The sequence below is a fragment of the Macrobrachium nipponense genome, chromosome 42 (assembly GCF_015104395.2).
Source record: "Macrobrachium nipponense isolate FS-2020 chromosome 42, ASM1510439v2, whole genome shotgun sequence".
NCBI lineage: Eukaryota > Metazoa > Arthropoda > Malacostraca > Decapoda > Palaemonidae > Macrobrachium > Macrobrachium nipponense.
The window spans coordinates 30879253-30893263 of NC_061103.1; the positions used below are offsets into that span (position 1 = coordinate 30879253).

Sequence of the window (14011 nt, forward strand, 5' to 3'; positions counted from 1 at the left end):
AACTTAATTAAAAGCCCTATATCAAGAAATTAGTGTTGGCCCCAAAAATCCACAGGCACTGAGCAATTTTTGTGGGTGTTAGTGAAAAAGTATATATAAGATATACTATATATATATATATATATATATATATATATAGGTGTGTTATAATATATATGATGTATATATATATATATAATATATATATAGAATATGATATTAATATAGATTATATAGAATATATTAATATATATATATATATATATATGGGGTGTATATATATATATATATAGTATATATATATATATGTATAAATATATGTATAATATATAATATATATATATAATATATATATATATCATATATATATATATATACAAATATGTATATTATGTGTGTATATCAATCTATCTTTCTGTACATATAATATATATACAGAAAGATAGATTGTATGCATGCACGTGTGCGTTTAGAAAATACTTGTGCCATCGTTGCATGAATGATTAAGAACGTTTGCATTTATTAAAGGGCGGGGAATCAGAAATCACTTACTCAAGTAACGCCAAAGAGTTTCGCTCTTACCTGTTACGAAGGAGACGATGGTACCAAACAGGAGGTTGAGGAGGATGCCAAGAGCACCTGTGTAGCAGTAACTGAGGTTGTAAATATCTTTTGCCAGTTTCCTGTGAAGAGGAGAAAAAGAGAATGTGATAAAGGAAGGTCACAGGATTAAAAAAAATTTAAAAAATAAATAAAAAAAAGCCAAGGAAAGCACAGGAGGATAATTAAATCAAACTGGAGTGTTTTTCTTCAATGCAAGATCTTGTAAGGTACGCTGTAAGGGTAACTTCCTCATTGTAACGAAATCATTCGTTGAAGTCCAAATGCGCCAGTTGCCAAGACATTATCATTGTTAGAAAAAGATTAAGTTATGAAAACCTCGTTCGCACAGTCTACGATTGCGTTTGAGCTTAAATAACAAATGCACCAGTTGCTGAGGCATCTTTGACCACACAAAAGAATACTTGTGCAACATAAAACATTGCTTCCTCGGCCTAATATTGCTCTAGAAAGTCAAATAACTTATTAAATCTGAAAACTATCAAGTATGGAAAGCAGTAATGTTCCTTGCAAAGTTCAAAACCATTTTACTCCTTTTATATTAATCTTTCTTTTCGCAGATAAGGCATTCAGTAAAAACTGATTCTTTTCAGCGCAAAATACCATGAATAAGACATCAATGTCTTTGTCAAAAACGTAACAGGTTGAGGAAAACTTAGCCACTGCAATGAAAAGATTAAGCAATATTCCTAAAGAATTCATTTTTCCAGAACCTTCAGCAACTGGAACAGAAATGTAGCTTCTCTATCTCTACCAACAAATATATATATATTATATAATATATATTATATAAAAGATATATATAATATATATATATATAGATATCTATATATATATATATATATAGATCTATAATATATACGTATATCTTTTTCTTAGATCGATAAAATTTTTTCATGCACATGGTAATGAAAGTCAAAGAAAAGATTTTTTCTCTCTCTCTCTTCCTTTTATTGTGTGTGTTTTAATTACATCGTTCAGAAACCTGGTTTTACAAAATGATAATTTGTGAATACTTCCTTGAAAGTGTATATATATATATATATATATATATATATATATATATATATATATATATATATATGTATATATATATATATATATATATATATATATATATATATAAATATGTGTGTGTGTGTGTACATATGTATGTATGTATGTATGTTATATATATATATATATATATATATATATATATATATATATATATATATATATATATATATATATATATTATACGTATACATATCGTACTCGGCTATCTCGCTTTTTCATTTTTTCCTTCGTGGCAAAAACCTTTATATATATATATATATATAATAATATATATAATATATATATATATATATATATATATATATATATATATATTAACAAGTGAAGCCACACACTTCTCATATACTGTAACTGCAAGAATTCGCATTGAATTGGACTGAACATAGAATTTACACCAAAGGCCAAGCATTGGGACCTATGAGGTCATTCAGCGCTGAAAGGGAAATTGGCAGTAAAAGGTTTTTAAAGGTGTAAGAAGAGAAAAACCTCGCAATTGCACTATGAATTTATTGTTAGGAGAGGGTGGAAAGTAAGATGGAAGAAAGAGAATGTGAAAGGAGGTTCATCAAAAGGAACGAAAGGGGTTGCAACTGAGGGCCGAAGGCACGTGGCAAAGAACCTCAAGTAATGCCATATAGCGCACTGCATGAGGTGCACTGTCGGCACTATCCCCATACGGAGCCAAGGATCCGAAAAAATTCCATTGAATGCTGTCCTTTTTGTCTCAAAGACATCACTGACAGAACCGGATTACTTCTTTTCTGAAACCGAAATGAGCTGAAGAGAGATGTCTCTCATATGAAGAACCATGAAAGACTGCAGTGCAGTGCTATAGTAATATATTTCTATAAGATTCCCAAGAATCGAACGGATAAAATGTGAAGAATTACAAAACTATATCACGTTCAACATAATATTGCTCGAAAAAACTGACACATATAGACCTAACCACGTTTTGTCCTACTATGTTCATGTATGTGCATATGCGTCCGTACACTAGAGAGAGAGAGAGACTTGAAATGTAGTGTGTTTATACATCACCCACGGGTAGACAATACTATGCTTCAACGACTACGCGCTCGACGCGTGAATTTTTCTAACGATCGGCCCCGCATATTGGAAAAAATATTTGAAGCAGCAGAGGAACCAGAGAAAAGAGCAGTGTTTTATCTGGAAGCGACCTATGAGCGGTTTTTATTATATTTACTAATTTAGTGGAAAAAAACACGGGACGTTTTGAATGAGCATGGCAGAGAATCCAAGGAAGAAAAACGCAAAGAAGAAGAAGAAGAAGAAGAGGCTGAGAGGAGGAGAGGACGCTCTCAGCGCCATCTGTCGTCGGTCTAATATACTCACTCGGGCTCCTCCTCTGGAAACGTTGCGGTATTGAAATCGGTGATTGCATCGTCCCCGGTGATTGAGCTGATCGAAATCCCGGCGGCTGTGTGATTCCCGAAGGAACCCAGGGTCGTATTCGCGAGGTGAAGGAGGTTCTCGGGACATCCATCGACAGAAAGAGGTAATTTCTCCGGAGACCCGAGACCTTTCATGAATTTTCCTATCACCAACCATAAGTTGAACGAGAGACTGGCGAGGAGACCAACGTACGCTCCCTGATAAAAGAAAAAAAGAAAGAAAAAAAGGCGGGAAAAGCTGAGGTCTTGTTTGTGCAACGGTTAAAGGGAGTAGATTTTTTTTCTTCACAGTAAACTTAACCTTTTCTTATCCATATCTATATAATAAGATTCTTTACTTCAATCAGATAAATTGAAGTTTTTATTGTCGAGATAAGACAAAAAATATTAACTGCATAAAACATTTCAAGAACGTTGTATTTTTATTGCTAGATCCGACCCTCCTTCAACGAACATCGTCTGCCATAAGAAAGAATAGTTAGACCTGAATTATTCTCTCTGTGTCATATCTAGATAGGGTCATTTTCCACTATAGAAAATATTAGTCCTGCTAACCGATCTGAATCTAGTTAACCTTATAATAATAATAATAATAATACAAAGAAACCTCATAATCACATGAGTTAATAAAATAAAATGGAAAAGTAAATCCACAATAATATGTCTGATCTTGTTATTTAAAATAACAAGATCAGACATATTATTGTGGATTTACTTTTCCAATAATAATAGTAATAATAATAATAGCCTTTCATCGTTAATTCTGGCTGTCGTAGAAATGTTTCCAACAAGATATTTTGAACGTTTATGGTTTGAATTAAGATTAAGTTAATTTGTAAGTCAACTTATGTAGTCGTTTACTATCAAAGGGTCCCCCAAGAAAATTATGTTACGAATTATTTACAAATACCAGGTATTCATTGCAATAATCCTTCCCCTCTTGGATTTTTGTTTCTTGAACTCTGTCTTTCCATTGGAATGAAAGTAATTTAATAGACCAAATTAAATAAGAAACTCAACAAGTAAAAAATGCGCCGAAGAATTTATTTACTGTACATCGTGTAATGCTTTCAGCCATGGCCCGGTGGCATATTTCCCAAGTCTGGAAGAGTATAGGGATAGGGAAAATTAGGACCAATCAAAGTGCGTGGAGCTGATCCAGACGTCACAAGCCACGCCTTTTAGCTCCCTCCTCAGTCCCATATCCATTACTGCCACCAGTCACGATGCCGAAGAAATACTACTCAATTTCACCGTTTACGGCATGTATGGCATATACAGTTTAGTCAGCTATATCTAAACATAAATGCAACACTAATTTAACAATATATTGTTCAAATGAGATACACCGTGAAAGATATTATGCGTTATTGGCTCCTCCCTCCTGGTAAATAATATTTTTACATCGCGAATTTCTAAATTATAGACGTGAAAATGCATGTTTAAAGCCATTTACAATGAGTTACGATAACTCACGGGATGAATCAAACAATATACAAGATGGTAAAAATGATGGTATCTGACCTGTCTGTAGGGGAAAATAGAGAGAGGGAGTAGAGCTTACACTAAGGATGTCTATGGACATATTCAATTTCGTGGTAATGCACATTACCGTGCATTGTAATATAAAACGAATATACTGGTCATTACTGGGCCATGGACAGGAATCAGACTGATATAGTCCCTACTATTTACAGGGACACAGCATCATTCATTAAATTATTTCAAGGGCTAATGTGTACTTAAGGAAACCTACGGTATTGTTATTTTGGTGATCCAAGTTAGCCTACTGTAACCAAATATAGTTACTTGACAAACTCATCCTGTCAATGGTTAATTTGAATAAGGCTGTTTTTCAGGTGTACTTGATAAACTGTAGTAAAAAATTGCCTTTTTGAGGTGAATTCCGTTTTGATAAAACCTCCAGATGTCCTGACCTGATTGGTACTTGCCATTCATTGTGTACAAATATATAAAAAGTTTGTTATTGAATATTTTTTGCTTTTGCTTCTTACTTTTCATACATTGTGTACAGACAAATAAAAAGTGATAACATAATTCAGTATTGAATATTTTTAGCAATCCCTTACGTGATGTTTGCTTAAAATTCATTGTGTACAAAGAAAACACTCATTATTTAATTTATTCAATATTTTTAGCAAACCCTTCGTACTTGTCATTCATTGTGTGCAAAAAATTACAATGAGTTACAGTAGACTTTTTACTGAGCTGAACTAAAGCAGAATTGATGCATAAATTTATTAAAACTACTATATGCTGTAAAATAAATATGGATGACACTTATTTTCCATCTTTCTTTCTACAGAAAATTTTATACAAATATTCAACATGTATTAATTAAAGCCAGAGATAACGGTAGTATATGAGTATACTACTATTTTCAAACAAGCTCACACTGAATGGCAAAATGTATGCCTTGAATTAAGTTCATAGATTCTTTTTTTCCATATAGATTTTTGGAATTATGCCAAACACTGGGGCAACTAAGGCCATTCAGCGCTGAAACGGAAATTGACAATAGTTAGGAGAAGGTGGACAGTAAGATGGAAGAAAGAGAATATGAACGGAGGTAACGGTAAAATGAATGACAATAGTTGCAGTTAGACGGCGAAGGGACGCTGCAAAGAAACTCAAGTAATGCCTACATTGAACCGAATGAGGTGTACTGACGGCACTATCCTCCTACAAAGTGCATAAATTTGTCATAAAAACTGTATCCTCCACATTTCATTTAAGCATTAGGCAGTTATTATTTCAGTACTGTAATAATACATTTTTATATCCTGAAACAACAGCCAGGAACACCTGAAAAACGATCCATGCTCCATGCTTTTAAAGTCGTCACTTTCAAAGTCGAAGATTAAATTCATCTTGATGGGAGTCGAAGTGCCGCGAAGTTCTTGGCCTCCGGTCTGTATTCTGTAGTGCTAATTACAGGTCATATACCATCAGTTTTACCATACCATCAATTTTACCATCTTGTATATTGTTTGATTCATCCCACGAGTTATCGCAACTCTTCATAAATGGCATTAAACACGTATTTTCAAGTATATGATTTAGCAACTCGTGATGAAAATATTATTTATGCAGAAAATATCGACCTTATGAGCAGGAATTAAGAGGTACTGAGCACTATTACCAAGAGGAAGAAGCCAATAACGCTTAGTATATTTCACGATTGGCAGTAATGGCTATGAGACCGAGTGTAGCTAAAAGGCGGGGCTTGTGACGTCATGGATCAGCTCCACGTGCTTTGATTGGTCCTAATTTTCCCCATCCTTATACTCTTCCAGACTTGGGAAATATGCGGTCCGGTGGTGGCATGTCCTATAGTTGCCAGACGCACGGTTATGGCTAACTTAAAATTAAATACAATGAAAACAACTACTGAGGCTAGAGGGCTGCAATTTGGTATGTTTGATCATTGGAAGGTGGATGATCAACGTACCAATTTGTAGCCCTTTAGCCTCAGTGGTTTTTAAGACTGAAGGCGGACAGGAAAGTGCTGACGGGCAGACAAAGCCGTCACAAGAGTTTTCTTTTGCAGACACCTAAAATTAAACTAATGTCTGAGATTTTGTGCTGACCTTCTTATTGATCCAAGGAGCACAAATTCCAGCCACGAAGATCCCGACGAAGGACCCTGAAAAAGTGCTGCTGATGCTCACTGAGACTTGGAAAATGTCTCCCAGTTTGCCTGCGGCTAGTCCTAGCCCTATGCCAATGACCCCGGCTGTAGCAGCTAGGAAGAGAAGCAAAGGGAATGACAAACCTGGGAATATATTTTCTTGCCAATCAGCCATTGTGAATAACATCTAACGTCATGTATCATGATATCGTTTAGCAGCTAATGGCTTTCTCTCAGTCATAATACTGTCATCATTGGTATACTTATAAACCTATTGCTCTGGAAAGATGTTTGGATAATTCAGTACATCAAACAGTTGGAGAGTCTCTTATCATCAAGTATGTTAAATGTCTAAGAAAGAGTATTTTGAACTTACAGATTAACTTAATGACTTTCGTAGCTGATGCGTCAGAGATGTCCTTGAAAATCTTCAGATCGCTCAGTAGGTCTTCCCATAAGATGCACGCCACGGAGTTCCCCGTAGAGGAGAGGGAACTGAAGCAAACGGAATAACGTAAAAGTTACGAAAGTCATGTCACCACAGACACATAATATCTGGAAGAAAATTCGAATGATTTTTGCCAGTCATACTTTCATGTCATTTAAACTTTCAAGTAGAGACACAAAGGAAAAGAACAAGCTTTTATAAAGTTATTACGATTACGAGTTCAGATCGCGGATGTTCATACCATTGTTGGTCATCGCCAGTCTACTGAACACCATCAATCAATCTTGTATTCAAGAACTCACAGAAACAAGACGATGTTCAGGCAGCGCCTAACCTCACAATTCGGCCTTAAGTGATGAGATGCAATTCACTGACATTTATGCCTAAGCCATTTTAGATTAACTGCCCTAGGGCCTAAGCCATTTTAGGTTCACTGACATATAGAACTAAGCCATTTTAGGTTCACTGACATATAGGCCTAAGCCATTTTAGGTTCACTGACATATAGGCCTAAGCCATTTTAGGTTCACTGACATATAGGCCTAAGCTATTTTAGATTAACTGATATACAGGCCTAAGCCATTTTAAATTAACTGACATCTAGGCCTAAGCCATTTTAGGTTCACTGACATATAGGCCTAAGCCATTTCAGAGTAACTGACATTTAGGCTTAAGCCATTTTAGAGTAACTGACATCTAGGCCTAAGTCATTTTAGGTTCCTTCGGTTGACCATCGAGAAGCAGCTGCTTTTTTTTTTTTAACTCACGAGATTTTGGTTACTTTAATAAAGTTCATGAATTCACTTCATGTTTATGCTAAGAAATCTAAAACGTAAATGGTCTATTTCAGGCTCCGAATATTTCACTGAGACTTGCACACTTGTTCGTGTCTAAGATATTTCTACTGATGGTCATATGGTCTTAGTCCAAATTAGATGGTCATATGTTCTTAGTCCAAGGAGCTCGTGCCTCCGGTGCACTGTAGGCATTACTGGAGGTTCCGGGCAGCGTCCCGTCGCTCCCTAGCTGCAACCCCTTTCATCCCCTTAACTGTACCTCCGTTCACATTCGTCCCTGTTTTGATGAACTGAACGTAGCCCATTTTTTCATTTTTTTTCCCCCAGGCTCAATGTCTTCGTTTTTGATACTCTATAACATATCAAAACTTCAGCTACCAGCGTTGTCACATTTTCCAACCAAATTTCCTCAGAAGATGGGCTGATTAAAAGCTCTGAATAATATCAAAATCTCTGAAGCCTATTTTCTCAGAAGGGCCAAAAAGGGACGCATTGTTGCATAGTGCAACTGCAAGGCTTTCCTCCTGTTACGCTTTGAAAGCCTTCTTTACTTTCAACTCCCTTTCAGCTCTGGATTACCTCACAGGCCCCAGCGCTTGGCCTTTGGCCTAAACATAATTCTTAGTTTGTATGGTGTTTTGACGTTGCATGGAACCAGTGGTTATTCAGCAACGGGATCAACGGCTTTACGTGACTTCCGAACCACGTCGAGAGAGCACTTCTATCACCAGAAATACACATCTCTCACACCTCAATGGAATGCCCGAGAATCAAACTCGCGGCCAACGAGGTGGCACGCCAAAACCATACCGACCACGCCAATGAGGCGCTCCCTAAATATAATGCTCTTCTGTTCTGTTCCTTCTGAAATATTTTTAGCACTAACGATACTACTTCAAATGAAGAAACAAATGCGCAGTTATGTAAATGTACATATATCTAAATTTAAAACTTTAAGGACACCTTTCCGGAATCTGGGTTCAAGACATGCGTTACCTTAGTACACCTCCATACACGGCAGCGACGAAGATCCCAGCCATGCCTGTGAGGTGCGACAACTTATCCAACACCAGGTAAGGCAGAATTTGATCGGGCTTCTCGATCCTTCCGGAGGTGAGAGGGTCGCAATCCTTGTAGGTGGCATAGGCTACGATGCCCGAGAAGTAGAAGGTGAGCCACAGGGCGTAGAGGCCTATTATGAAGAGGGTGCATAGCCTGGAAGATAACGCGAGTTTAGTTCAGTCTGTTGGAGCGTGTTGCAGTAAGAGGGAAGTACCTGTGCTTTTGAAACTGCGCACGCGGACGTTTATAAGTATGAATTACAGTTTCATCCCAAACTCTACACAACGTAGGAGCCTTTACCTTTAAAATCAGTTCGTTTTGACTGATTTCAACGAAAAAAAATTGATTTAGCATCGGAAAAATTAATTTTTAAGGATCACGAACATAATTAAAGGGGCGCTAAGAAAATGACAGAGATGTACATTTGAATAGCCTTGTTTCTAAAGAGTTCCAGCAGGTGAAAAGATATTTTGTTTTTGTTGACAATATGAAATGGAAGATTAATGTCAATACAGTATTGTATTTCCCAGTGAAGTTGTTAGGGTGGAGAGTAAGATGGAAGAGAGAAAATATGAAAGAAGGTACAGTAAAAGGAATGAAAGGGGTTGCAGCTAGCGGCCGAGGGCAGGCTGAAAAGAACCTTAAGTAATGCCTGCAGTGCATCGCATAAGGTGCACTGACGGCACTTAACCCCCTACAGGATCTTATAGTAGATTCACATCACCGGTGCATCTGATGTCTAAGGCCAGTCCCTTACGAAGCTCCTGATCGGCAGTTGATAAGCCAATCACGGGGCTAGAAACTCTCAGTCTCTCTCAAGAGTTCACATAGGTAGGCTGTATGTTCCACCTCTCCTGAAGGATACTTTTGAAAGAGTATCCCTCAGGAGAGATGGAATATACATCCTACCTATATGAACTCTCGAGAGAGACTGAGAGTTTTCAGCCCTGTCATTGGCTTATCAACAGCCAATCAAGAGTGTCGTAAGGGACTGGCCTAGACATCAGATGCACGGCTGATGTGAATCTACTATAAGATCCTGTAGGGGGTTAAGTGTTGTCAGTGCACCTTATGCGATGCACTGCAGGCATTACTTGAGGTTCTTTTCATCCTGGCCTATAGTATGTAGGCCTAGCAACTCATTGGCCCTGATTCTTAAAAAAAGAGAATCATTACTACAACAAGTCGCGCAGTGTAGATACCTCTTGGATAACGTCATACTGGAGACAGAGGCAAATCTCTGGTAGCAAGCCTGATTGCAGCCTACCCACGACAGCATCGAGAAGAATCCTTGAATCTGCACTGACCAGAACGTGTGGCGAACCAGTGGATTGGGGTCGAAGCTGAAAAAAAAAAAAATTTGGAACGTGGTTATGAAGTTAGTTCATACTTTTCATCGGCTTTGTTAAAGAGATTTTTATGTTATACGTACATATTTTGATTCGAGGTATTTTCTGAACAGAATAGAATAGAATTTAGACCAAATGCCAAGCGCCGGGACCTATGAGGTCACTCGGCGCTGGAAAGGAAATTGAGAGCACAGGAGCTTTGAAAGATGTAACAGTAAGAAAAATTCGCTTTGAATCAGTTACTGTAAAAGAGGGAAGAAAGAGAATATGAACGGAAGCACAGTCAAAGGAACGACAGGGGTTGCAGCTAGGGGCCATGGAAGGACGCTGCAAACAACCTTAGGTAATGCTTACAGTGCATCGCATGACGTGTACTGAGGGCACTACCTCGGTACAGTGGGGGTATTTTCTGAATATAAACAGTTTCAAACTTATCTTTAGCACCGAAGACGCGCGAATATTATAGGTATCCAAAACAACTGGCTCCAATCTCTCTCACAAGAGGGATCTGGTTTATTTTTACTCTCTCTCTCTCTCTCACCAAAGAAGCTATATTAATAATTGTCAAATAGTTACTTTCTTCTCTGAGCTACGAGTAAACAAAAACACAAAAAATAATTTCACCCGCTCTTCTGCTGGAGTTTTCATAAACAAGGCGTGATCCGACCTCCAGTTTACTCGGGACGCGTGCAAGATTTTCCCCTCACGCTTAAGTGTTGTAAACATTATATTCCTAACGTAAATAAAAACGTGCTAAACTCTACGGTCAGATAAATCCTTGTGTCACCAAAGAAAATTAAAATAAATACGCAATATTCTCTTAGAAATAATTTTTCTGTACTGTTTAACATGCTCATTATCTATTTTTTTTAACATATTCATTCTAATGAATAAATCATAAATATCCCATCATAAATTTCCTGCGTCTTTAACTTCAAAGCCAAACACATTTTTCAGACCTTTTCAGGCTTTCTTACCCCCACAACAAGAACAAGAACAACAGCAAAGTAAGCGAAACTTGAGAAACATATCTGATTCCCAATACTGTAATTAAGATATGTCGTCTTCATAAAAGGTTAACTGATTTTAGATTTGAGGGAGTATGATAGGCATACAGCACGAGATGGCTCGTTGACTGTTATTATGAATATATTCTAAATTGCCCCCACCCCCACCCCAACATACCGCCATACTCTGATAATTTACCAATCAACAATGGTCATCTGAATTTTAAAAATTTCATGAACTGTGAATATGTAAGTGAATGTATTTATACATACACACACCACAGCACACACACAATACATTATCATATATATTAATTACATATATATATATATATATATATCTATATATATATTCCAATAGATATATTATTATATATATATATATATATGTGTGTGTGTGTGTGTGTGTGTGTGTGTGTGTGTAATTGAATTACGAAGTAAAGGCAAATGCCACGAAGGAAAATATGAAGCAACGGGTGGCTGCTAGACCTTTCGACGCACGATGTCTTGTATCGTAGATTCACATCTCCCGTGCATTTGATGTCTAGGCCAGTCCCTTACGACGCTCCTGATTGGCTGTTGATAAGCCAGTCACGGGACTGGAAACTCTGTCTCTCGAAAGAGCTCACACAGGCAGGATGTATGCTCCACCTCTACGTTTGAAAGAAGTATTCCTCAGGAGAAGTGGAACCTACATCCTGCCTAAGTGAACTCTCGAGAAAGACTGAGAGTTTCCAGCCCTGTGACTTAGTTAATCAACAGCCAATCAGGAGCGTCGTAAGGGATTGGCCTAGCTGGTGTCGAAAGGCCTCCAAGCAACCACTCCGTTGTGTTACTTTTTCCTTCGTGGCATTTGCATTTTTTTTTATTCGTGCGTATATACACATACACATACAGTAAATATAAAAATATATGTATATATATTACTTGAATGAATTTTGTAATTACTTAAAGAACTCCAGTCTGCCTCCTTCATGCGCCAAGCGGAAAATGTTGCCAACACCTCCCAGATCTCTGCAACTGATGATGACAACGACGAGGACTCCAAATAACATGAGGGTCGTCTGCACGACATCCGTGTACACGACGGCTTTCACGCCTCCCTGGAGAGTGTAGAATTAAATTACTTTTAAAGTCTCGAATGGCTGTGTATGAACCTCTTTATTTTACTACCGGATTCGTAATCGAATATTCTTCAACTGGGAAAAGTATCCAAAAAGGCCAAGATTTGAATCACTCATGAAACCGTTATTTTAGGGATGTTAGCATTTAGACCCACATACTTTGATTAAGAAAAATGTATATATATTTATATACCGTTATATAAAATGTATTGCTTAGTTGTCATTTAATATTTTGATGATCAACAAATATTTTTTAGTTAGTTATTTTATTGACAAAAATATACAATAATTAGTATAAATTTGTCCATAAAGAAACATAATGCAAAATATACAAAGTAGATAGTAATCTCTTTTGTTCTTGCAAAGTGCCTACAAAGAAAAATGCAACATCAAGTAAAAATAACATAAGCATATAAGATCAAATCATAAACAAACGAAAAAGGAACTTACTATAGAGAAAAACATGCTATTGTACAAATTTGTATTTTTCTGAATCAAAATATACGGGTCTCAATGCTAACTTTCTCTATTAACGATTTTCTGGCAGCTTCAAATTCGACCCCATTTATTTCTCAAAGAGCGAAAAGAGACAAGTGGTCCAGGTTTTTTTTTTTTTTTGTTTTTTTTTTTATGTTTTTACGTTGCATGGAACCAGTGGTTATTCAGCAACGGGACCAACGGCTTTACGTGACTTCCGAACCACGTCGAGGGTGAACTGCTGCCACCAGATATGCACATCACTGACGCCTCAATGGAATGCCCGAGAATCGAAATCGCGGCCAACGAGGTGACAGGCCAACACCAGGCCGACCATGCCACTGAGGCACTATTTGGTCCAGGTAACGGTGTTGATTGCATCAAACTACGGTGCTCTATTATTGGAACGAGACCAAGTGACGCAATGCTTATGACGTGGATTGGCTCTTTTTGCTGTTTGTAGGTTAAAACCTTGCATGGCAGTATATAAGCTCATTTCCTTCTGCTATTCTTCATCCATTTTTTTTTTTACCCGGAAACGTATCTTAAAATATTATTGGAACGAGAGCAAAATCTTGGAAGTGAAGTCCGGGTAGACTATCCCGTAGAGTTTTGCAGGATACCGTCGGCTTATTTTAAGCTAAAATTTTTATTCATTTATCAATCTGCAAATTTTTTTCCCTTTTTTATTAAGAGATCTCTTCTTTCTGTACGTCCCATTACCTTCTTTGTCTTCTTTCTAATGAACACCTTATTCTTTGGAAACTTGAATTTCAAGTCAGTTGATCTTCTGAACATATAATAATAATAATAATAATAATAATAATAATAATAATAATAATATAATAATAATAATAAGAAGAAGAAGAAGAAGAAGAAGAAGAAGAAGAAACCTTGCTAAAAATAATAAACAAATCATAAGTTTTCTCTTGGTGCTATTTATAATTGTTAAATTTGTGGATCAATTATTTTTTTTAAATACTAAGCAAATCTCACCACAATTGCTCCTTATCAACGAAGG

The 14011-nt window shown here is 36.8% G+C and overlaps 1 protein-coding gene across 5 annotated transcripts in view; it reads right to left on the reverse strand.

Moving 5' to 3' along the window:
- Positions 1–14011, reverse strand: part of LOC135213042 (sodium-coupled monocarboxylate transporter 1-like) — a 28950-nt gene that overhangs the window by 2997 nt on the left and 11942 nt on the right. For all 5 annotated transcript variants that reach the window (XM_064246869.1, XM_064246868.1, XM_064246867.1 and 2 more), the window contains exons 5-11: positions 12338–12492; positions 10236–10376; positions 8968–9186; positions 7103–7221; positions 6686–6840; positions 3016–3272; positions 562–662 (exon numbers count right to left, since the gene is read on the reverse strand). In XM_064246869.1, coding sequence (XP_064102939.1) covers positions 562–662; positions 3016–3272; positions 6686–6840; positions 7103–7221; positions 8968–9186; positions 10236–10376; positions 12338–12492 — 1147 coding nt within the window. The remainder of the gene's footprint in view (positions 1–561; positions 663–3015; positions 3273–6685; positions 6841–7102; positions 7222–8967; positions 9187–10235; positions 10377–12337; positions 12493–14011) is intronic.